At 51.2% G+C, this 26,097-nt stretch overlaps 1 protein-coding gene across 48 annotated transcripts in view; it reads right to left on the bottom strand.

Annotated features, from left to right (window-relative positions):
- Window positions 1–26,097, bottom strand: part of GATAD2A (GATA zinc finger domain containing 2A) — a 123,141-nt gene that overhangs the window by 22,267 nt on the left and 74,777 nt on the right. For 27 of the 48 annotated variants that reach the window (XM_055372279.2, XM_055372266.2, XM_031004139.3 and 24 more), the window contains one exon: window positions 21,057–21,331. In XM_055372279.2, coding sequence (XP_055228254.1) covers window positions 21,057–21,325 — 269 coding nt within the window. In that variant the 5' untranslated portion in view covers window positions 21,326–21,331. The remainder of the gene's footprint in view (window positions 1–21,056; window positions 21,332–26,097) is intronic. The other 21 variants (XM_055372257.2, XM_055372250.2, XM_055372269.2 and 18 more) reach the window with 1 other exon arrangement.

Here is a 26,097-nt window from a genome sequence, read left to right as displayed (position 1 = left end):
CTAGAATGGAGAGAGAGGTTTGCCCCGACAGCCTGCGTCCCCTGCACCAGGTCCCATTCCCACCTCGGAGAAGGAAATGGAGTTGTTTGCCGGGAGCTGCCCCAAGGCTGTCATTTGGTGGGGCGGGAGCATCCTGCTGTCAGATCACATGCTGCCTCTTCAGAGCCAGCCGCCCACATCCAGCAGCCCCCAAAACCCAGATGGCAGCAGCACCACGGCCTCCAGAGGCGAGATGGATGCTCTGACAAGATGCAACCTTGAAGGGGCTAGGAGCGTGCAGGAGTGATTTTCTTTTGGATTGTCGGGCCTTAGAAGACAGTACTTCCTGGGGTCCCCAACACTGGGAAGATAAAGGCAGCAAACAGGCCGCCTGTGCCTTCGCCTTGCAGCTCCCAGATGGAAGCAACGGCAAACTTGAAACATCTGCCTGACCTGACAGCTTTCTGAGGAAAGAGTGGGAGCCCATCACAGAGCAGACAATCTCAGTAAACAGGTCCTGAAATGTGACACCTGAACATTCACAAACCCCCCAAGGGCAGACTGGGTCTGCTGGGGGCCTGGCAAGGCTGGGGAGCGCCCACTTCCTCCTCTTGCCTTGATGGAGATTCCAGGGTGGGGGCTGTGAGTTCAGGAGGAACCAGCGCCATGGACTGATGGACCCCCTTGCACAGTGGGCAGCTGCTTCCCTCGTGCACATAGATGTTGTGCTGCTGGAGGAAAGGGAAACTCACTCACAAGGATTTCTGAATTGTGTGTCATCGTGCATCTTTGTAAAGCAACAGACCCTGGAAGCCAAATTCCTATTTTTTGAGTCCATGCGCTTTTGTGGATATGAAGAAGGAGCCCTAATACTCATGGCTGACAAACCCCATACACCGGACCAGACGCTGCAAGGCCCCCGGCCCATCTCTGCAGTCCTGAGGAGGCCGGAGGCTCTGGCTGCATCTACTCATAGCCCCCCCGTAGTACTTGACCTGGGCTGGCTTTATGGCTCAATTCCCAAACTACAGAATGCAGAGGAAGTGACGTGGCAGCCTTTTCAGGTGAGGTCACAGAAGCCTTGCAGCTTCTGCCTGAGCCCTCAGAATGCTTGCTCTAGGAGAGCTGAGGTCTGACTGCCCCAAACCACCACGGGGTCAGAGGCCCACACTAGCCCCCGCTACAGTGGGGGAGATGGAGACAGGCACAGAGACTGGTCCAGCCAGTCCCAGCTGTTTTGGCCATCACATGTGAGTGATGAAACCACTGGGGACACCCAGCCCAGCTGACATGCAACTGCAAAGACCAGAGGGCCCCAGCAGCAGTGCCCAGCTGGGCGGGACCAGCCAACCAGCAGAACCGACAGACTGAAAAACGTCAATACCTCGCTGCTTTAAACCACTAAGCTAATGGAGCCAATGGCCCAGCCTGGCCCCTGGGGAGCTAACCCATATCACTGTAACTCCACTTCCTCCCTCAGATGCTACCCTGGGACAAAGCAGGGAAAGAGAAGGGGGAAAGAAAGGGTTTACCCAAGTAACTACCCACTGAGCCTTAAAGCTCCCCCTGACAGAGGGATCAACAGCAGCCTGCACAGAGGCCTCCCAGACAGGTACAGACTCAAGATGAGAACAGCTCTAGGAAGGTCATGTGGGAGACCAGAGCTGCCCAACAATGAAAGGGGCTGAAGAGGGTCCCATGGAAAAGGAGGAGGCAGTCTGTAGGCTGGGAGGCACCCCAGCTTCAGGCAGCACCTGGAGTGAAGTGAGTCAAGCCAGAAAGCAATTCCTCATGCTTCATCCAGTCTCTCTACCTGCCTTCAAGAAACACTCCTAGAAAAATCCTATGACAGGCCGGGCGCGGTGGCTCATGCCTGTAATCCCAGCACTTTGGGAGGCCGAGGTGGGCGGATCACGAGGTCACGAGATAGAGACCATCCTGGCTAACACAGTGAAACCTCGTCTCTACTAAAAATACAAAAAATGAGCCAGGCGAGGTGGCGGGCGCCTGTAGTCCCAGCTACTCGGGAGGCTGAGGCAGGAGAATGGCGTGAACCCCGGAGGGCGGAGCCTGCAGGGAGCCGAGATCGTGCCACTGCACTCCAGCCTGGGCGACAGCGAGACTCCGTCTCAAAAAAAAAAAAAAAAGAAAAGAAAAAGAAAAATCCTGTGACAGAGAAAAAGGACACAGTTATCAGTTCCCCAAGTTAGTCCCACCACTGAGCAACTTCTTTTTTTAGAGACAGGGTCTCACTCTTGTCAGGCTGGAGTGCAATGGTGTGATCATAGTTCAGTGTAGCCTGGAACTCCTGGGCTCCAGTGATCCTCCCATCTTAGCCTCCCAAGCTGCTGGGACCACAGGGAAGCACTACCACACCTGGCTAATTTTTTTCAATTTTCAATTTTTGATATTGAGACAGGGTCTCTCACTCTGTTGCCTACGCTGGAGCACAGTGGCACGATCATGGCTCGCTGCATTTTTAAAGTTTTTGTACAGGTGGGGTCTCGCTGTGTTGCCCAGGCCAGTCTGGGCAATATCTTGTGTGTCGGGCCCCTGTGTAGTGGGTGTGCTGACATACAATTCTGGCAGCATTCACTGCAACCTGGACGTAGGGGCTGCTCACTGGGACCCCATGCAGTCCTCCCTCCTTTCCCAAGGGGTGGTGTTCACTCAGACACTCAGCTGATAGAAAGGGAGCTCTGTTGTCTAGACACAGGCTGTGCCTCAAAACTGAGGAACTAGGCCAGGTGTGGTGGCTAACACCTGTAATTCCAGCACTTTGGGAGGCCGAGGCAGGCGGATCACAAGGTCAAGAGATCGAGACCATCCTGGCTAACATGGTGAAACCCCATCTCTACTAAAAATACAAAAAAAAAAAAAAAAAAAAAATTAGCCGGGTGTGGTGGCGGGCACCTGTAGTCCCAGCTACTCGGGAGGCTGAGGCAGCAGAATGGCGTGAACCCGGGAGGTGGAGCTTGCAGTGAGCCGAGATCGTGCCACTGCACTCCACGCTGGATGACAGACCAAGAGTCAGTCTCCAAAAAAAAAAAAAAAAAAAAAAACACTGAAGAACTCCTGGGGGTTGTCTGGTGTCCTCCCGAGCCACCCCGCTCCCCATGCCCTGAGGCCCACCTGCTTCTCGCCAGCCGCAGCCCCTCTGCGGTTCCCTCAACTCCCTTCTTAGCATCCATCACACTTCTCCCGCCATGTAACTTGAGCTCCTCTTGGCTGGGATGTGAGAGAAAAGCCCAGAGCCTGCTTTGTGGGGCCCAGGAAGACAGAACACATTCTGCTTCTCTGCCACAGAGGCTGTGGAGGTGAGCAGCTGGGATGGGATTTTTGAAACTCAGCCATCATTCTTCCTGGAGACTTCAGGTCCAACGACCGCTCTGGGAATCCATTATGGTGAGCACTGCCACAGTGCTGACTAAAGAGCTCAGGAAAAAGAGAGTCTGTGTGGCTGGCCCAGACCTCTGAGCCCATCCCTGCCTGCTCTCCTTTCCCCAGTACAGAAGGGAGCAGTCCCAGGTCCCCAGCTAGAGCAGAGGAGCCCCATGCAGTGCCCGCCCCCAGCATCAGCACAGCCAGGGGGCGGCCAGCCGGCGCTGCCAGAATGCCTTCTAGGAACGCAACAGCCCCTGAAGTCAAAGGGCCCAGCCAGGGAGGCCCAGAGGACCTCACTGTGACAGGGGCCAGTCTCGGGGGCGTGCAGAATAGCTTGGCTGAGGGTAGTAGAGACAAGCCTAGGAGACCTTAGTACCATGCTCATGTGGGCCAGCAGCCTCTACCCGCCCACAGAGGCCACTGCAGCCCAACCTTGTCAGCAGCTGACACCATGGGGGAGGCCACATCAAATCCAGCACGTTCTGCTTAGAAATACAGGAAGACACATGCATTAGAAATGACTACAATCGAAGAAATGAAAGGCTAACTTTTCAGGTTTCAAAAACCCAGTAAACACCTGCTGAGCCTTTATGATGGCCATTCCTAGGCCAACCACCAAAATTCACCCTTCCACATAATCCTCTCCACAGCTCCATCATCACTCCCAGTTCCCAGTACAGGGAACAATCTTAAGGGAGGGCCACATGACTTCCTAAGGTCACACACCAGGACCTGCAGACAACCTGGGCTCCTACAGCACCTGAGCTCCTGTGTGGACCCCTCACTGTGCCAGGACCCTGGGGGAACCCTAAAGAGGAGGTGTGGGGTTAGAGAGGATAGGCCCCATGTGACTGGCAGCTGCTAATTCAGGTCATCAAATATCTTTATTTGGAGACAAGCGTCTCCCTCTATTGCCCAGGATGGAGTGCAGTGGCGCGATCTTGGCTCATTGCAAACTCTGCCTCCCAGGTTCAAGTGATTCTCCGGCCTCAGCCTCTCCAGTAACTGGGACTACAGGCGCCCACCACCACACCTGGCTAATTTTTGTATTTTTAGTAGAGACAGGGTTTCACCACGTTGGTCAGGCTGGTCTCAAACTCCTGGGCTCAAGTGATCTGCCCACCTCGGCCTCCCAAAGTGCTGAGATACAGGCATGAGCCACCGCGCTCGGTCATATTTTATTTTTTTGAGACAGGGTCTCATTCTGTAAACCAGGCTGGAGTGCAATGGTACAATCACAGCTCACTACAGCCTTGACCTTCTCGGCTCAAGCGATCCTCCCACCTCAGCCTCCTGAGTAGCTGGGACTACAGGCAAGAGCCACCACACCCAGCGAATTAATTTGTTATTTATTGGTAGATATGGGAACTACTATGTATTGCCCAGGCTTGGTCTTGAACTTCTTGGGATCAGGTGATCCTTCCACCTCAGCCTCCCAAAGTGCTGTAACAGGCATGAGCTACTGAGCCCCACTATGTCATTTTTGGAATAGTGAACCTTTATTTATGGCTGAAGGATCCTGGACAGCCAGTAGCATCCACAAGCTAAGTCCCTGAGGTGTGAAGGAGGAGGCAGTGTGAGGACACAGATATGGCCCTCGGACTCTATCAAGAAATGATAACTTACCCAAATCACAAGACAAGTCAGGGGATGGTCAGAAACAAAATACGGCTGGGTGCGATGGTTCATGCCTGCAATCCCAGCGCTTTGGGAGGCTGAGGTGAGAGGATGACCTGAGCTTTGGAGTTCAAGACCAGCCTGGGCAACACAGTTGAGACCCTGTCTCTAAAAAAATTAAAAAGCTGGGCATGGTGGCAAGCACCTGTAGTCCCAGCTACTCAAGAGACTGAGGCAGAAGGATCACTTGAGCCCAGGAGCTGGAGGCTACAGTGAGCTATGACTGTACCACTGCATTCCAGTTTGGGAGACAGAGCAAGACCCTGTCTTTTAAAAAAGGAAAGAAACAAAACTCAGAGGTGGTGGACACTCACACTGCAAGTGGGCCAAATCCTGCTGGAAGGGGTAGGATGGGGTTGTGGTGCTCAGGAATGCAGGCTCCTGAGGGCCTGGTGTGGGGAGAGTAAAGGACAAAGAGGAGGAGAAACCCTGGCCACTGATCGCAGCACCCCTCCTGATGCTGGTCCCTACACCCATGCTAGGCCCACCTTCCTCCAGGGAGAAAACATGGTGAGAACTCCTCAAGCAGGGTGGAGGAAGGACTCCCTACAGCAAATGAACTGAAGGCATCTCCTGGGAGAGATGCCAGCTTCCTCACCAATACACAGGGAGAGAGAAGTCACCTGTGTGCACGAAAGCCACAAACATGAAACACACACTGCTTCTGAAACGACCACAAACTTTCTCAATGAATGGAAAGTGCTCGCTGTGCCTGGAAACCTCCTGCCCCTCTTTTAAACATCTGCATCACAAGTGGCTGGATCCCCATCACTTGCACCTGTCCTCCTAGCCAGCTAGGTACACCCACACCCCAATCAGACCTGCTCCAGTTGCTCTGTGCAGAATGGCCACAAGTGACCCACGAGGACCACTGAGGGGGCTGGGTGCACCTCTGCAGGTGTTGGGGCGACTGGCCCATTCACCAAACCTCAATGAGGCCAAGTTTCTTCATCTGCAGAAGGGGACGCCACTCACCTCGGGGGGCAGTCATGAAATGCGATTAAACGTCAACCTCTGAGTAGTGTCTCTGTGGTATCCCATGCATGACAAAGTACGACAGGAAGAAGCCCTCCTGCTGCATACTGCAGTGGAATGGCGCCATGAAGAGAAGCGCTCGCGTGAGCATTCATGCAAAGCCTGGTGCTTCATGAAAAACACCCAAGGGTATCTGGTACCAGTGATAAAGTACGAGCTTCCATTAATCAAAACTCAGAATTTTGGAAAACTTATATTTGCTACTTGCTGTGAGCTCAACAACTTCCCAATGGATAGGTGGTGACATTGACAAATCTGATTTTGTGACACTAAATGATGATATGTGTATCTGAAACGTCTCTATAACCCAGTAAACTACTATTTTCTAACGTTCAATGGTATTACAAACTCATACGTGAGTAAAATGTCATTCAGGGGAAGAAAAGATAAAACTGTCAGGCAGAAGAATCCCAAATAATTTATGCAGACAATTCACCTTTGAAGAGGTGAGCATGAGTCCCCATTCCTCAAGAGTAGGCTGTGTCGCCAGGCACGGTGGCTCACACCTGGAATCCTAGCACTTTGGGAGCCGAGGCGGGTGGATCACAGGAGGCCAGGAGTTTGAAACCAGCCTAGCCAACTTGGTGAACAACCCCTTCTCTAAAGTGCCTGTAATCCCAGCTACTCACAAGGCTAAGGCAGGAGAATCGCTAGAACCTGGGAGGCAGAGGTTGCAGTGAGCCGAGATCATGCCATTGCACTCCAGCCTAGGTAACACAGTGAGACTCCATCTCAAAAAAAAAAAAAAAAGAGTGGGCCACACATAGTAACTTCCTTCCAAAGAGGACAGTATGGAAATGGTGGAGCAAGGGAAGGAGGGAAGGGTAACTTTACAGTAGAAAAACCTGACAAATGGCACCTCACCCAAACGATCGTTCGGTCAAGACCAGCAGTACCTTTGATATGATGTGACGAGAAGAGCACTTCACCCTCTGTGGTCTTCCTCCCCCAAATCCATCACCTGCCTGTGAGAAAAGCATCTGACAAATCCCAATGCACTGACATTCTACAGAACACTTGACCTCTGCTCCTCAAAACTGACAAGGTAACCCAAAACAAACAAAGTCCGAGAAACTGTCATAGTCCAAGGAATCTAGGGAGACGCAAGGACTAAATATAACGTAAGGGAAAAAGGACAGCTGGAAAAAACTGAGGAAATCAGAATAAAGTATGAACTTGGTTAAAATAATACATGGACCCTGGCTCACTACTTGTGACACATGTTCTGTAGTCTGTTAACAATGTGGAGACTGGGGTGGGGTTTGCAGGACTGATCTTTGCAACTTTTCTGTGAGTCTAAGGCTATTCTAAAATTAAAAATTAGTTTTACAAACAGATTTTTCTGTTCAAAGTGTAAAAGAGTCCCACGGATTTTAATGTAACCCACATACAAAAAGCTCAATGATGAGGTTTCAGAGTCTAAGGGCCAACTCACCGGTAGCGACTCGCCACTCTGGATTTTGGTTTCTCATTAGAGAATGAAATGCACAATGATCCAAAAAGCCTATGGAAACGCTCCTCCACTCTCTAACCTCTTCTCCATGCTAGTTACATTTTCTTCACCATGCTTCAAACCCTCACAAAGAACGCAAGAGGATGGACACAGAAACAGCCACGGGAACCTAGCAGCTGCCTTCTTAGTAAGCTGAGTATTAAAGAGATTTGCAAAATAGATTTTTAATAATAAGTTACTTATGCTAATATGTCACAGGTCTACTATAGTCATCTTTAAATGAATTAATAATAGGTTTTTTTTTTTTTTTTTGAGACAAGGTCTCAACTCAGGTTGTCCAGGCTGGAGTACAGTGGTGCCATCTCAGCTGACTGCAGCCTCTGCCTCCCAGGCCCAGGTGATTCTCCTACCTTAGCTTCCCAAATAGCTGGGACTACAAGTGTGGGCCACCACTCTGCAATTTTTTTGGATTTTTAGTAGAGACACTTTTGCTATGTTGCCCAAGCTGAAATTTTTTTTCTTTTTTTTTTTGAGACAGAGTCTCGCTCTGTCGCCCAGGCTGGAGTGCAGTGGTGCGATCTCGGCTCACTGCAACCTCTGTCTCCTGGGTTCAAGTGATGCTTATGCCTCAGCTTCCCAAGTAGCTGGGATTACAGAAGTGCGCCACCACGCCCAGCTACTTTTTTTGTAGCAACGGGATTTTGCCATGTTGCTCAGGCTGGTCTCGAACTCCTGGCCTCATGTGATCTGCCCACCTCGGCCTCCCAAAGTGCTGGGATTACAGGTGTAAGCCACTGCGCCTGGCCAGTATTTTCAAATTTTCTAACACAGTAAATGTCAACAGACATATCCCACAAATCCAACTGCTGTCTGGGGCCCACAGATGGAAAAGGGGAGGTGCCAGTGCTTCAGGAAAAGGATTTCCCGTCTCTGGCAGCCCCGACAGTAGTACAGAGGCTGGGATCCTGGGTCCTGTCCTGCTGATGTATCATGGCCTATGTAACTTTCTTTTTGCTGCCAAAGTTGTATTTTGAAAAGTGAGAGGTACTAAAAATTTAATAGGATTCACCCCAAAGATACACTATAATTGCTTATAAAACCTATTTAATCATCAGCCAACAAAATTTGGTCACCTTAAGGTTCTTACAGCCTTATGTGGCAACTGTACAGCCTCTATGTTTACCTAAGTCACAGAAAGCAGGCGTCGCCCTATGGCTGTGGATCAAACACAGGAACATGGCTGGCCAGGTCACCCAGGACCTCTGTGTGAGGACGCTATTCTGAATCTTGTGCCCCACTGCCCCTAGGCTGCTGGTCTCCGGGACTAGGAATCTCCTTCCTTCTCCAGCAAGTTGGCCACCTCTCTCCCGTCCAAATGCCTGAGAGATCCTGGGCTCCACCTAGGCTCAGAGCATCAACTCTCCCTTCTCCAGAGGGGGGTCCCAAACCCAAGGCCCAGTCCCAACTCTATGTTCCACCCTTCCTGCATCCAACAATCTATCCCAGCCCACCTTTCCGGTCTCTGCTCCTACCACCGTGTACCTTCAGACTCTGACCCCTGTACCCGGTGCACCATGATTTCTGGGCTGCAGTACCCCAGAGAGTGCCCTCAGACCACTCTTCCCACACCGCCTGCAGACACGCCAAGTCTCCTGGAGGCCTGGACTGATGGCTCTCTTTAGAATGCTCTTTGTATGAAAGCTATCAGGGCCCCTGCCTTGAGGAATTCTGCATGGCATCAAGTCTCAGTCGCATGAACCCCCAAAGCTTTTCAATTTGATGACATCACAACTATTTTAAAGATATAAGCTCTAAAAATCCGCAGTCCTATGGCACGGATCCCAAGCAAGGGAGGCACATAGCAACATCTGGTATGTCTCCCATCTTTCCACCCATCAGACGTCCCCTCCCTTGTCTCCCACCCTCCAGAGAGAACGGTGGCATCTGCCCGAGCCTCAGCCACAGGTAACTCAGTGTTTCCAAAGGCAGCAGATCCAGCTTGGCTTCAGGTGTTACCCTGCCTTCCTCTCAGCACTGTGACTTTACACTATGGTGGAGCCTCAATTCACAGAGGAGACAAGAGGCATTCACAAAGTGGGGGCAGACTATCCCAGGCCACACAGAGATTCAGTACATGGCCGATCCAGGCTGTCAGACACCCACGTTTTTTTTTCTACCACCAGCTGCCCCCTCAGGCTCACAAATTATAATTCATATGCTCATCTTAAGAGAGAGAAGAAAAACCTCAGAAAGATCTCTTCTAACCAGGTAGGCTTTTCTTTTCTTCCAGGGGCATATTCTGCTAACCGGGAAAACACTGCCCCCCTGGGTGTGATGCCTGCCTGTCCCACCCGGGATCACACATGCCCCTGCAGGTTCCCAGGTACCCACTCCCTCTGTTTCTACCTGTTCTGCACACAGAGACCCCCAAGGCCTGGCGCCCACTGCCCTTCGCTCCACTCCTTCACCAGGTTAGGGGACCATGAGGGACAGGACTGGCTCTCGGCCTAAGGAGCACTCAGAAGCCGCCCCGTAGCCTCCAAGTTGGTTTCACTGCAACTGCTTGCAGCATGGCAGGGAAACTGGCTGCAGACTGAAAAGCAACATAGCTAAACCCAGTTTCAGTGGGCACAGCGGAGTGCTGGTCAGACACCCTCCCTGTCTTGTCCCTGTGGATGGGACATTTAAATAACCCGCTACAGGAGCTGGGACATCAGTTACAGGAAGAGAAGCCTGTCAGTGAGTGACAAATAAGACAACAGCAGGAATACATGCTGGGAGGAGATATCAGAAGCCGCAGCAGCAAAACAGAAAGCAAGTCATTTAAAAAGAAGGAAGAGGTCTGCTTAATCTGCAAATCTGCTCAACTTACAGATGTGTGAGAGGAGTTCAGACAGAGAAGGCCAAACATTTACTGGTGATTACCTCGATGTCCATATAAAGTGTGGCCTCTGGTTTTCTGTCAGAGCCACCACAGGATAATAACATCCCCAGAGAGCCTGCACTGTCCAAGAGAGAAGCCCCATTTCAAAGTCAGGGATCCCAAGTCCCCTCCATGACCAGAGGAGGGCGTCTAAAGGCAACAGGGAGCTGGCAACACCTTGGAGAAGCTGAAGTTCAGGAAGACCAGGAGTGATGCTCTTTTACCTGGCACCGGGCTGGCTCATGCTACGGCCCTCATGTGAGCTGAGGACTTGGGGAGTTAGAAACAGGGCAGTCTGTTATCCTGGTGCCCCTATATAATCTAACGATTCTTAGAAGTACAGGTGGACCCCTCACATTTCAGCGATTTCTGGGATTAGAGTCCCAGATAAAGGGAAATTGGATGAGGAGCCTGCAGGAAAGGGGTGACATAGAGAACAAGGAGACAGACGGTGGCCACTGAGGTTTGGAGGGGCAGCGGCTAAGGCAGGGAAGGGAGCACAAAACAGATTGCCAAGGGAACATACCTCTCAGTTCCCATGAGCTAAGAAATGCCCGCAGGCTGTGGATTTCTAGTCGGAGCTGGTGAAGGCACTCCCTGGGGCCACCCAGTCTCTCCTGGAAGTTGCCCAGAAGCAGACAGAGAATTAGCAAGTGAAAGGCAGCAGCCAGCCCTCAACAGGTGCTGGGGAGGGGCTGGGGCAGTGGAGGAGGGGGGAGCTCCAGAGAGCCACCCACAGAGTACCCCGCTCCGGAGCCCCCTGTCTGGACCCTGACTCTGGGACAGGCCAGTGGTCACACAAAGGGAAAATGGCTTCTTGCTGCGGGACTTCCAAAGCTCTGGCACCCTGATGGGGGATTTAGGGGTTCAATCCCTGCCAAGAGGGCTGTAGGAGGCAGCCAGTGTGAGGGCCACAAACCATGTCCCTGGGCTATGAGAACCCAGCCCTTTCCTGAGCCCTCACGTCGACAGCTGTGCCACATTAGTCCATCGTCCATCTCATTCAAGGATGTGCATTCCTGTAGACAGCCGGCCAGCGGGCCGGGAGCAGCTGCGGGGAGGCACAGTCCTGAGAACAGGGGGTGGAAGCTCAGCTCTGCACATCGCTGTGAAGACAACCCCTCCACCCGTATGCAGGCAGCCAACACAACGATGATAGGGGTTCTGTGGCACCAGCAACTGTCCGAGCATCCGCTATGTGACTGACTAGCACAAGGGGCAGTGGGCTCTTCTGCCTGGCCTCGTGCTTCCATCAAAGAGGGACAAGGGTGACGGGCTTAAGACACAGCCACACGTGTAGGCCAAGTCTGGACCTCAACCTCTCTGGGGACCCAGTGGCTAAAACTATAAAGACTGAGAACAACAAGTGAAGACGGTGTGCTGGACTGCCACACCTGTGAGTGTGAAAAGCACAGACCATTTTGGGGGAAAAGCCCAGTCGTTTCTCTAAAACGACTAACCACACACACAATTTGTAACCCTGCAGTTTAACCTGAGTGTTTACCAAGAGAAATGCTGACCCGTACCCACAAAGAGACAATCTGCAGGGACCTTGCACAGCAGCGGGTGCTCACACCAGCCCCAAATTGGAGGCTGCACACATATCTACTGACAGGTGAGAAGTGCCCTGTGCACACCACTCAGAGGCACACCAATACACACCAGGGGCAAATCCCAAAACACTCAGAAGGAAGCCGGACCCCAAAGAGCACTGACTCTGTAAGTGCATCCCTGGAAAACCGGAAAAGAGGCAAGACCAGTCTCATGAGGGGAAGCACCAAAACAGGAAGGGCTGGGAGTGCGTGAGGGCCCTTCTGGAGTGGGATGGTAAGGTTTCTGGGCCGTGATAAAGTTTGTGACCTAAATCAGGGTTTGACTCACAGGTGCATGCGTGAGTCAGAACTCATTGTCTCGGGCACACCAGGAGAGCCCCATGCTCACGTGGTTGTGGGGGTTGGGGACAATTCCGGTGTCGACCTCACCCTCCTCTCCCTTCCCTGTAAAAAGCATCTGTCCAAACAGCAAGGACTCTATCCGTGATCCTCAGAGTCATCTTGCAAAAATTATGTGATGCACACCTTTTTTCCAGCTGGCCCCATTTTGGCACAGAACAAAACAAAGCCATCCACACTCCCACGTTCTGGACAACTGGGTGGCTGGATGCTAGGAAGAAGCAATATCACATTACTTTCTGATTTGCTTTTGGTTTTGGAAGGCTTGGGTGTTAATATGTGTTGTTTTTGTTTTTTTGAGACGGAGTCTCGCTCTGTCGCCCAGGCTGGGGTGCAGTGGTGTGATCTGGGCTCACTGCAAGCCTGACCTCCCGAGTTCACGCCATTCTCCTGCCTCAGCCACCCAAGTAGCTGGGACTACAGGTGCCCACCACTACGCCCGGCTAATTTTTTTTTTTTTTTTTTTTTTTTTTAGTAGAGACGGGGTTTCACCATGTTAGCCAGGATGGTCTCGATCTCCTGACCTCGTGATCTGCCCGCCTCGGCCTCCCAAAGTGCTGGGATTACAGGCGTGAGCCACCGCGCCTGGCCTAACCTGCATTTTAATGATGGGCACGCATGCTCACTGTGGTGGGTGGCCTAACCTGTCTTAATATCAAATGATCAGCCAGTGCATTCTCTGGGCAGGGAAGTGACACAGATGTGTCACCCCACCGCCCCCTTCGTGACTGCAAAAGTCTAAAAAGAAAGACGACGGCAATGATTCTAATTGTCATCAAGGACACCAGTGTCACCAACTGCGACTGGTTTTGCAGGCCCAGTAAACAGACTACATTTCCAGTGTGTTTTACAGTCTGTCACTGGCCACAAGTGCTTGACCAGGGAGCTGAAGGCCAAAAAAAACTAAAGCCAAGATCAGATCTAACAGCACAGATGCTACTTTGAGCCCCAAAGTGGCCAAGGAACACACATCCCAGCCTGCCCTGTCCAGACCATGGGGCAGGCCTTTGGTCCAAGTGCTGCCCCCTCCCACAGCAGACAAGCCACTCATGGTACGAGGGGAGGTGGGGAGAGAAGAGCAAGACACAAGAGCTGCCTGAACGCCACACACCACTAACGGGCACAACTTGCCAGATATCCACCTAGGCTGTGTTGAAGTCTGCCCAATCCATGGACCACGGAAGCCACAGCCCAGTCTCCTCCCAGGTGAAATAAGGAAACGGAGACGGTGAGCCACATCGGCAATGGCAAGTCCTTTCCAAGACCTCTGCACTTTCCTTCATGACATGGTCTTCCAAAAAAATAGCTGCATAAATCAGATCCTGTCTTGATTACCTCTCTACCAGAGATCAGCATAGTACCTGGCATACAGCAGGTCTGGTCCTGGACCACTGACAATCCAATAAGAGTTGACACCTCAGAAAAGGCACACACAAACACATCCTCAGTGAGGTGTGGCCATTCACAGAGTTCTCATTCCCTCACCCCATGCAGGCCCAAGGTGACTGAGGGACCCTCAGTCCTTACCTTTCAGTTGCAGGACCCCTGGAGAAGAGCCGCATTTTTACCAAGCAACATGCTCTTCCATCCAAAAAAAAAAAAACAAATCAAGGTTGGGTACAGTGGCTCACACTTGTAATCCCAGCACTTTCAGAGGTTGAGGTGGGTGGATTACCTGAGGTCAGGAGTTCAAGACCAGCCTGGCCTACATGGTGAAACCCTGTCTCTACTAAAAATACAAAAATTAGCTGGGCGTGGTGACAGGTACCTGTAATCCCAGCTACTCGGGAGGCTGAGGCAGGAGAAACACTTGAACCTGAGAGGCAGAGGTTGCAGTGAGCTGAGACCACGCCACCATACTCCAGTCTGGGCAACAAGAACGAAACTCCATCTCAAAAAAAAAAAAAAAAAGAAAAGAAAACAAATCAAGCTATTTCCATCTGGGTGTGGCCAGTTATTTCTGAAGATCAACCATTTGACAGAAAGAGACTCTCCCCTACAGCAAAGTGCAGGACTGGATCTGCTACTTATCACAAAAACAAAACAGAAAGAACCGGCCTGGTGCTGTGGCTCATCTATAATCCCAGCACTTTGGGAGGCTCAGGCAGGAGGATCACTTGAGATCAGGAGTTCAGGACCAGTCTGGGGAACATAATAAACCCCATCTCTACAAAAAAATTTTTAAAAAGAACAACAACAAAAAAAACCCATCCAGGTGTGGTAGCATGCATCTATGGTCCCACCTACTTGAGTGGCTTGAGCCGAGGTGTTCAAGGCTGCAGTGAGCTACGACTGCACCACTGCACTCTTGCCTGGCCGACAGTGCAAGACCAACTCCAAAAAATAGAGAACCAAAAGCAGCTTCCTCTGCCTGCCAGCTCCAGCCTCATCTGACAGTCCGGACTCGGCATAGGGGCAGCACATGCCCACGACCTTTGGATTGGCCTCACAAAACCAATAGACTCACAACTTCTACCTCTGCGGGTTTTGTTTTTCTGTGTGCACATTTATGGATGCCACAACAGAAACCAAGCTATTTTAACCTTCATTTAATTATTTATTTTTAACATCCATATTGAGGTATACTTTACATACCGCAAAATTCAGCCACCGTAAGAGTACAATTCAATGATTTCAGTAAATTTGTGCAATCATCACCACGATACAATTTTAAAATATTTCCATCCTCCCAAAATGTGCCCATGTGTTGTTAATCACTGCTCCCACCCACCCCAGCCCTGTCCTAGTCAACCACTGGTCACTTTCCATCTCTCAAATAAATTTGCTTTTTGGGGGGACATGCCCTGTAAGTGAAACTATACAACAAGTAGTCCCTGGATCTGCTGTATCCTCCTTAGCGTGGTAAGTCTGAGATTCAGCCATGTTATGGCACACATGAGTAGTTTATAAAGCTGAACAGTAATCTGGTATATAGAGGTAGCAGGTTTGTTTTATCCATGGGACACTGGGTTGCTTCCACTTTTTTTTTTTTTTTTTTTTTTTTTTGAGACAGTCTTGTTCTGTCACCAGGCTAGATAGAGTACAGCGGCACGATCTCGGCTCACTGCAACCTCTGCCTCCCAGGTTCAAACAATTCTCCCTCCTCAGCCTCTCACGTAGCTGGGACTACAGGTGCACGCCACCACACCCGGCTAATTTCTGTATTTTTAGTGGAGACGGGGTTTCACCATGTTGGCCAGGCTGGTCTCAAACTCTTGACCTCAGGTGATCCGCCTGCCTCGGCCTCCCAATGTGCTGGGATTACAGGCGTGAGCCACTGCGCCTGGCCCTGCTTCTACTTTTCGACCAGTATGAATCATGCTGCTGCAGGTGTACCTGTCTGTGTGGACACATTTTCATTTCTCTTGGATAAATTGCTAAGTCATACAGTAAGTTTACAACTAACTCTGTAAGAAACTATCTGGGCTATTTTACATTCCTACCAGCAATGTATGAGGAATTCCAGTTTCTACACTTCCTCCTCAACACTTGTTACTTCCTTTTCTTTTTGTTTTTTACAGCTATACTGGAGCCTTGTTTTATGGTCCAATGTATGATCAACGGAGAACGTTCACCTACAATTGGGAGGGTGTATTCTGCATTCACCAGGTATTCTACAGATGTCAGGCTAAGTGAGTTAATAATGTTCTTCAAGTCCTCCATACCTTGCCGATTTTGTCTAGATGTTCTACCAATTATTGAGAGTGAGATATTGAAATCTCTAACTATAACTGATTAATTTCCATCAATCCTATCAAGTTTATGTTTTCAGGTATTTTGGGGCTCTGCTGACTGTTATGTCTTCCTGAAATATCATATGAAATGTCGCAGCTGGGCACAGTGGCTCACGCCTGTAATCCCAGCAATTTGGGAGGCTGAGGCAGGCGGATCACGAGGTCAGGAGTTCAAGATCAGCCTGGCCAACATGGTGAAACCCTGCCTCTACTAAAAATACAAAAAATTAGCCGGGCGTGGTGGCGGGCACCTGTAGTCTCAGCTACTCAAGAGGCTGAGGCAGGAGAATCGCTGAAACCCACGAGGTGGAGATCGTGCCACTGCACTCCAGCCTGGGTGACAGAGTGAGACTCTTCTCAAAAAAAAAATAAAGTCGCAGTTTGGCTCTAGTAATTTTTTTGTCTTAAAGTGTCTTTTATCTCTTATTAATACAGTTACTCCAGCTCTCAAACAGTTACTTATGGTATCTCTTTTTCCATCCTTTTGTATTATTCCTTGAATCTAAGGGGCGTCACTTATAAACAACATATAATTAAGCTGAATCTTGCTTCTTTTTTTTTTTTTTTTTTTTTTTTTTTGAGACAGATGGAGCTCTGTCACCGAGGCTGGAGTGCAGTGGCACTATCTCAGCTTACTGCAACCTCCGCTTCATGGGTTCAAGTGATTCTCCTGCCTCAGCCTCCCAAGTAGCTGGGACTATAGGTGCGTGCCACCACGCCCAGCTAATTTTTGTATTTTTAGTAGAGACGGGGTTTCACCGTATTGGCCAGGCTGCTATCAAACTCCTGACCTTGTGATCCGCCCACTTTGGCCTCCCAAAGTGCTGGCATTACAGGCGTGAGCCACTGCGCCCGGCCTGAATCTTGCTTCTTTACACTATCTGATAGTCCTTGCCTTTTGATTGGGGTATTTAGATCCTTCACAGTTACTGCATTATTGACATGGCTGGATTGACATTTGTCATTTTGTTTTCTACATGTCCTCTTTTTTGTTCCTTTATTTCTCAGTGAATAAAGAAACTGCCTTCTTTCGTGTTAAATATTTTTTAGTGTATAACTTTAATTCTTCTGATGATCTGATTTTTTTTTTTTTTTTTTTTTGAGATGGAGTCTCGGTTTGTCATCCAGGTTGGAGTGCAGTGGCGCGATCCTGGCTCACTGCAAGCTCCGCCTCCCAGGTTCACACCATTTTCCTGCCTCAGCCTCCCAAGTAGCTGGGACTACGGGTGCCCACCACCACGCCAGGCTAATTTTTTTGTATTTTTAGTACAGACGGGGTTTCACTGTGTTAGCCAGGATGGTCTCGGTCTCCTGACCTTGTGATCCACCTGCCTCAGCCTCCCAAAGTGCTGGGATTACAGGAGTCAGCCACTGCGCCCAGCCCTGATTTTTTTAAAAAACTATATTTTAAAGTTATTTTGTTGAGAGCTGCCCTAGGCATTACAGTAAGCATCTTAATCACAATCTATATAAGACTGATGCTAACTTGATTCCAGTAAGATACAGAAATTTTGCTCCAATATTGCTCCATTTGATTCCCCATCTTTTGTACTAATATGACATATATTTTATCTGTGGATATTATAAACCCAACAAATCATTCGAAGCCTTTGGTTGGCTTCCAGACTGCAGAACTAGTTAAGTCTTTCCAGTTAACCCATGCATTTACCATTTCCAGTGTTCTTTATTTCTTCTCATAGACTCAAGCTGCCAACGTGTCATTTATTTTCAGGCTGAAGAACTGGCAGGTCTACCAGCAATGGATTCCTTCAGTCTTGTTTACCTGACAATGTCTTTTTTGCTTTCATTTCTGAAGGACTGTTTTTACTGGTATAGAATTCTGGGTTGGCAGTTTTCTTCTTTGGATACTTTTAACATCATTCAACTCCTTTTTGTTTCCAATGTCTCGAGTCAGAAGTCAGCTGTTCATCTTATTAATGCTCCCCAGATGTGCTGAGTTGTTTTTCTTTTGTTACTTTCAAGATTTTCTTCTTTTCTTTGGCTTTCTACAGTTTGACTATGATGTATCTAGGTCAAGATCTCTTTGTACTTACGCTATTTAGGGTTTGTTGGGATTCCTGGATGAGTTTCTCCTCAAGTATGTTTTTGCCCATTATTTCTTCAAATAGTTTTTCTATCTTGCCCCAACCTTGGGCTAAAACAGAGCCGCTGTGCCTCCCCACTTGCCCATCTCCAGGACTGTTACTCTCATCTACAAGGCCACAGGCAGGGTTGCTACCACTGTAAAGTGAACAGTCCTCCTCCCTTTCACCCACACAGCGAAGCTGTTGGTCCTCACAGCTGACAGTGGCTGGACAGAACCTCTTTACCAAACAGATGGGAGAGGGCATGGGAATAGCTCCAGGCCAAATGCCATAGAGTCTCACTGTTCTCACCTGAAATTCAGCAGTTACAGGCATAAATACTTCTCAGATTGTTGTATGCCCCTGCTCAATTTTTCCAGAACGCTGAGATTGTTTCATTTTGCTTTTGTCAATTCTGCCAATCTCCTCATTCAACACAACCAGAAGTTGCCCTCCACCCTCAATTTATGTAGAATATAAAACACTCACACAAGTTGGGAGACTAAGAGAGAAAAACTGCTGAGTTAAAGAGCAACAGGGAGGGGAGTAAAAGAGGGAGGCAGAAAGCTGATTCTACTACTGTATCTGCCTCTGCATGCTCCAAATCATCCAACATAGCAATAGGTACACTATACACACACATGCAAACATATATATTTCTTGATGATTCCAATTCACCAGCCACTAAAGAAAAAGGAAATTCTCTCTCCTAGAAGCCATCAGAAACTGCCTCTAGCTTTCAATATGCCCAGATTCGGTCATAAGACGGTAATAAGTTAGCATGAAAGAAAAAAAGGTAGTTTTGAAAAACACCCAAATAGAAACTCTATAAACAGAATACTATACAGCAATGAAAATGGATTAACTACTGGTATGCACAACAATATGGGTAAATCTCACAATGTTGAGTGAAAGCAGGAAGATAAAAGGTACACAGTATATAATCCCACTTATTTAAAGTACCAAAGCAGGAAAAACTAATCCATATTGTCAAGAAAGTGATTACCCTTGGAAGACAGTGACAGCAAGCAAGCATGAGGGGGCTTCAGAGGTGCTAGTAATATTTTTTTGTTTTTTGAGACAGTCTCACTCTGTCCCCAGGCTGAAGTACAGTGGCGCGATCTCGGCTCACTGCAAGCTCCGCCTCCCAGGTTCACACCATTCTCCTGCCTCAGCCTCCCAAGTAGCTGGGACTACAGGCACCCGCCACCACGCCCAGCTGATTTTTTTGTATTTTTAGTAGAGATGGGGTTTCACTGTGTTAGCCAGGATGGTCTCAATCTCCTGACCTTGTGATCCACCCGCCTCGGCCCCCTAAAGTGCTGGGATTACAGGCGTGAGCCACCACGCCCAGCTGAACTCTGAGTTTCTTTAACACTTAACTTCTCCCTCACAATCCACTGACCTACCCTGCAGGGGAACATGGTGATTACAGGAGAAAATGCATGCCAGGAGCCCAGGAATGCACAAGGGACCTCATGCACATGGACTGCAGATTCCCATGAACATGGACTCCTCCTCTTCCTGCCCTGACTCCACACCAGCCCCTCACTGCTCACCCCTGCTGAGCTGTCATGGACTGGTCTCTGGCTGAAAACATAGAGAAAGGAAAAGGAGACTTGGACCTATAGTTTTATTTCTGGAACTTTAGAAGAGGACCTTGGTTTTAGAATGGGGACTGCAGACAGCAGAGTCAGACAGAAAAGCCCTCTTTGGACAGCAGGACTACAAAGTATATTTCCTCAGACTAGGGGGCTTTGTCAACAGGAGCAGGCTTGGGTTTTCCCATTTATCTTCCCATTTTAAACGCTGTGAACACCAGATGATCTCTGAAGTCCTCAGGATCCCAACAGTTTGGGTTCCAAAAACGAATTTGACATAAGACTGCAGGCTGGGGTCACCCTGTGGGGTTAGTTGACACGGGAAGGTGAGGAGCCACCAGCTGTCCCTTACGAACAGGCGTGGAGAGACAGGCCCTCCACAGGGAGAAGACTCCAGTGGGTGGTGAGAAGAGAGAGCAACGGGCCACAGAGGAGTTTGTCACAGGGCCAGCCGGGAAGCTGTGGCCACACCACAGCCCTCAGTGGGTGTCTGGGCATGAACATTCTGGAAAGCTCCAAGGGGAGGGGTGATGCAAGAGCAGGTGCTGGGTCTGAATTTCTCTTTACAGAGAGAAAGGAAGGTTTTGAAGTCAAGAAATAGGTGGTAGATTGGGTCTTATTTTTATTTCAAGCTTTTACCTTAAGAGACTCATAAAAGGTGAATATGAGGAAAGTCACTCTTGAAGTAATCAGTGTTGACTAAGGACAAACCAACAGAGCAAGCCAAAGACCAGAACCAAGTGAACATGGAGTCGAGTGAGCATCCCGTACCCGCTCCGAGGAGGGTGCCCTGGGCTGGGCTCCCAACTCTATCCCTAGCCAAGTGACCAAGGTAGGTGTAGCATTCCTGGCCCTCTGACCTCTAGATCTGAAAAGCAGGGAAGCATAACCAAATGAATAACTCAAGTGTCCCGACAAACCAAAAGCACCGAGTTGGACAGACAGCAGGTGCGTGGGTGGCAAAGGCCTACTGATGGCAGGGGAGCTGATGGAATGTGCCACTCCTTCTCCTGTGAGACCCACACTCTGTGCCACTTGCAGTTGGGACCTGGGGCCCTAGAATGGCCACAACAGCACAGCTGCCAGTGGTGGGTGATGCCCAAGCTGAGCCTACAGCCCTCTCCACAACCCCACGAAGCTGTTACCAACAGGCCTGGAGTGTGGCCAGCCCCAACCTGGGCATACTGGGCTTGTCTCCAGGTTCCAGCCCCTCCCGCTGGCTCCTCCCACTCACCTGTGTGAGGTGCGCATGTCCACGGGCCCATCGCCCACCAGCCCTTCGCCTCTGCCCATGGCCATGGCCGTGGCCTCTGTTGCCCTCAGCAATCCTTGGGCTGGACCTGCTCCCGGCTCAGGTGTCACCCTCATGTCTCCGTCAGTGTTTAAATCTGAAGCCAACAATCCTCTCTCCATTTTTATTTTCTTGCTCTCCACATCATCCTCTGTTGGGTCCCGTTCAAGCGCTCGTTTCTGACTCCGTGTTCGGCATGCTTCTTCGGTCATTCTGAACTTGGGAGGGAGGAGAAGACACAACATTTTAACTGGGTGCAATGAAGGTGCCACCTTCTTGGAGACTTTTCAATGTTGCTTTCAGTGTTTTCCTCCCTATGGGAAGGATGGCAAAAGAATGTACAACAAACGCAGGGCCCAGAAAAGCATCCCCAGGACATTTCATCGCTACCTTGAGGAAGGCTAGGCAGGAGGGGGGGTGTCCCCAGCCTCCACTGTGTGGCTGAACATTGGTGGAGCCAAGCTACACCCTGCCCTGTTGGGGGCCAGAGGCAGCAGGGTGCTGAACAGGAGCAGTGGAAGGCGGCTGCTTATCAGCAAGGAAAGGCTCAACAGCAAACAGAGGAAAAGTTGTTCTAGATCTCAACTACCTGCCTTTGGGATTTTCAGCACCTGCAATGTCTGGAATCCAGGAGGGCGGTGACTGCACTGTTCCAGGAGCAGGGTCGGGGCCTGGGACTAGCCCTACACTGTGGTGACTTGCGTTAACTCCAGCTTCTCCCCTTCAGGGAAGGGAGGTCTCCTCACTCCCTGCTCACCTCTGGGGAGTGGGGACTGGGGATCACATTTAACCCTTTGGTTGCCAGTGAGGTACACTTTGAGTAGAGTGAGGCCTGGCCCATCAGCGTGCCACTGCCCTGTACCTGCAGCACACACATATCTTGATTTAAAGAAGAAAGAAAAAGAAGAAAAAAACAGCTGAGTCAGTTTTTGATCCCATGACATCACTGGCTCCACATGACCCTTCCCAGGATTCAGTCGGAGAGACAAAGCACTTTCCAGAAAACCAGTCTGAACCGGTTCCAGACAACAGGCTGAAGTGTTGTTAACCCTCACAGAGACAGGACGACAGCACAGCGATGTCTGTCTGCAGGGAGGCGGCTGGCATTCCACAGCAGGGTCTGGGACACTGGCACTCTTAAAGGGGCTGCTCTAATCCCGGCCTCGACGTCCCAACAGGACAGGGCACAGGAATTGAGACAGAGAGAGTCAGGTTCTTAAAAAAGCATCCCAGTGTTTACCAGAGGACAAAAGAGAAATTCAGCAGCTGAGCTCTAGTGGAATTCCCGAAGTGTCACAGTTTTCCATGGGACAGTTGGTGCCCACTTGGGCCCCAAAGAGAACCCCGATTCACACCTGTGGCATGCTCTATGCTGAAGCCCTCTGGTCCTATCTGTGTCCTCACAGGCAGGGCACTCATCTTGCCAGAGCCTTAGTTTCCTCACTGGCAAACACCCTGGGGAAGCCTGTCCCAGGTAGAGCCAGGCAGACCCAGTCTGGAAGCTGGGGGCAGCACAAGGCAACACAGGGGTCCTGTCGCCATCCATGGGACGCACTCCAGAGCTGACTCATTTGCAGCTTCCTTAAAGGAGCCAATTTCACAAATGAGCAATAGCGCAAGGCCCTGCCCAAATGTGCCCCCTCACGCACTCAAACTGAAAGAAAGAGACAGCTGCTTCACGCTCCTGGAGCCAGAGGGAAAGCAGGCCGTCTACACGCGTGTTGTGCCAGTGTGGTCCAGCCAGGGCACCCGGGCACCGGCTTGAAACACTGGGGTCTCCTCAAGGCCAGGAAATCCCTGGTGTGCTTCACACAGGCCCAGAGCAGCTCTGTGCTCCCTACCCTGTCTCACCACCACCCAGGTGCCATGGCTGACCCCTAACATGACCAGGCTGAGGCAGGGAGATTCCGAATCTCAAGGGCACAGGTTTTCAGACTTGCCTCCACCTGTCCCCAGCCCCTCCGGCATCCCAGCCTGCACCTACCACCTATCCCACACCAACTGTGCGGCCTCTGCTGCCCCCGGCCACCCTGTCCACCCCCGCCCCCGCTCCTGCTCAGCTGCCCCTCAGCTCCTCCGTGGAATGGAGCCCAGGTAGAGGTCGAATGTGGAGGTCATGGCCTCACTTCTCTGGGGGAGGTGAGGAATGCTACGGTGTCCCTCTCAGCCCTGAAGTTCTATGGTCTCTGTCCTTCCTTCCTCCGACATGCCTTGCCCATAAACCCCATCTGAACTGCTCACTAACAGGTTGTCTGTCTCGCCTCCCATGAGACCACAGATAAGTCACTGCCCTCAGAGTGTGGTTCCCCTCCTCTCATTTCCCTCACTGTGGGAGGGGTGGGACATTTCTCCTTCAAGCACTGCCTTAGACAGCAAGTATGTGCACTCCCAGGCCCAGGGCAGGGAAAAGCCTGTTTAGGTGAGAGATGAGGGGAGGCCAGGACCTCGGACAAGTAAGGGCCCCACTCTACGGATGAAGCTTCCCAGTCTGGCCTTATAACTACTGTTGGGGATGAGGTCCCCAGGTGGACAGGGAGAATGCACCTCCACCTCCAGGACATAGCACCCTTCCCTGTGACTCAAAGAAACCCCCATGCTCCCCACTCTGCCCCTGTTCCAGCCAGGCAAGGCCCCTCCCAGCACAGCCTCCCACCCTGTTAAGCTCTGGGCTCAGTTCCATAAAGCCCATTTGAACCCAAGACCCTGAATGAGTTCTCGAAGCTGCTCCAGCCCACATGGACAAGGTGGAACTGACAGCCAGATCAGGGGGGCCGTGCCTGTGTGGCCTCACTTCGTTCTCACTGGTATAGGACCAGAGGCTACCCAGAGGTTCTGAGAGATGCAGGATGGAGCAGGGCCTCAGGTGCCCAGCAGAGCTGCTCCCTCCAGCCCCAGAGACCTCTCTTGTTGGGCCCCCTGTTGTGGTAGCGGGTCAGAGTCCTCAGCAGAGGGCTGGCTGGCGTGTACTCAGGGTGCACAGCAGCTCACTCTGAAGCCTAAGGCCTGGAACTCTGCCAATCCCAGGCCCGGCACTGACGGCTGGCCTCACAGCGCCCGCCTGCCCTATGCCTGTGCCTCCCAGAGGCAGGCCACTGCGGGGCGGGGCCCTGCGGCACCCCTCCCCCACCTCAGGAAGGACAGGCACAGCTGGAGGGGGTGGGGCCAGCCCCCGAGTGCAGGGGGCTCCTTTGGCATGAGCCTCCTCCACTGCCAAGACCAATGACGCAGGGCCTGCTACTGGCCAATCCTCGGCCACCACAGGACACTTGCTCCTGGGGAGGGCAGGTGCCGGTAAGGAGTGGCTCCTCCCTCCTTGAAGCAAGCGGGACTAGTGCCCCCAGCACAACAGGGCTGGCGGCCACCGCACAGCAAGCACAGACCCAGGAGCAAAGTTGTCAGGAAGAAGAAAGCACGACAGATGACTCCTGCAAAGAGCAGTGGGGGGTGCATTAGAACACTTCCTAAAAGTAGGTGAAGAGGCTAGGTCACCCTGACTGGCAAATGAGGATTCATTTCAAAATTCCCAGTGACAGGGGAGAGTGAGGGGAAGGCAGCTCCGGTGGCGGAAGTTCCAGGCCAGGGCTGTGCGGAAGCTGCCAGTGCATGGAGAGCAGCCCCGTCCTGGGGGCTGAGATCCTCTGCCGGCTGCTGCCTGCACAGACAGATCCCAACAGCAGTGTGCCCATTTGAAAGAGGAGAGCACTGAGGCTGCCAGGGCTGCCTGAGACACAAGGTTGAAGGTCAGCCTCACCCTCCTCCTCACTCTCTCCAAACACCCCAGGCCGGGCTGCAAGCCAGCACAGATGAGCAGCACCAGCAAGGCTGAGTGGGCATCGGTCTCCTCTGATACGTCCCGCACACACTGGGCTGGCAGGTGGTGGGGGCGTAGCCCAGCTCTTCCTCAACCAGGGGCCAAAAAGGACAGGTTCCAGCCACACTAGAGACCCCACACAGGTACAGTGCAGCTCTGACCGGGAGCACCTCCATGGGCTTTAGGGCAGATAGGAATGCTGCTTTATTTTCGTAAAATGCCACCATCCAACTGGCCTGAGAGCCTCAGGCAGAAAACATGTTCTAGAACAATTCCAAAAGGCTGACTGATGCTGTGGCAGGAACCAGAACTCTTAAAGAGGACTTGGGGGACAAACAGAAGGCACCCAGCACACTTCTGGCACACCAGGCCAGTACGCATCTCTTGATAATTAAAAGAGAAATTAAGTACATAGACACAAATCATAAAACCAAACCCCTGAGATCACACTGCTAATACTAACTCTACCATAGAAGGCCATCTGTGGCACCCATCACTAACATACCCATAGTAACACCCTTATTTCAGACAGGAAGAAAGTGAGGCTTCGCAGTAAGTGGGTTAAAGCACTGGCAGGAGCAGCAGGGCTGATGCTCTGAGCAGTGGATTTTAGGCATCTTCCTGCCTCCTCACCCGACAGCAGCTCACCGAGCCTCCACTGTGGGCTGGGGACTCAGTGGTGAACAAGACAGAGGGAACACCATCCACCCCCATGCTGGAAAACGAGCGAAATGACAGAGGGTGTTGGTGATGGCGCTGTGGGGACACGAGGCAGAGCACGGGGCAGTCAGAGCACACAGAGGGACGGGGGCTGGGTGGAACGGGCGGCACCGGAAGCCAGCCCTGAAGGAGACAGGGCCTGAGTGGAGACATGCGCTGGGGGAAGCACTGGCCCAGGCCGGAGGGGAGGAATCTGGCTTGCTCTAAAGGATCACCTGGCTGGAGGACTGCAGGGCAGGGGAGCGGTTCCTATGGTGCAGCTACACTGGGGAAGGGGACAGAGCAGAGGGGAGTTGGGGCACTCCGGAGGGGGTTGCTTTCTTTCACTTGTTTTTGCCTGAGCAACTGGACCAGTGGGGCTGGCTTTTCTGAGATGGGGAGGAGCAGATTTGAGGAAGGAAGGTTGGGCTACAGTTTGGATGTGCTGAGTGCGAGGCCCACGATGAGCCCCAC

This window comes from Gorilla gorilla, chromosome 20, assembly GCF_029281585.2.
Source record: "Gorilla gorilla gorilla isolate KB3781 chromosome 20, NHGRI_mGorGor1-v2.1_pri, whole genome shotgun sequence".
In the NCBI taxonomy this organism is placed as follows: domain Eukaryota; kingdom Metazoa; phylum Chordata; class Mammalia; order Primates; family Hominidae; genus Gorilla; species Gorilla gorilla.
The sequence above is the reverse complement of the archived record's forward strand: the minus strand, read 5'-3'. Positions and strand labels throughout refer to the sequence as shown.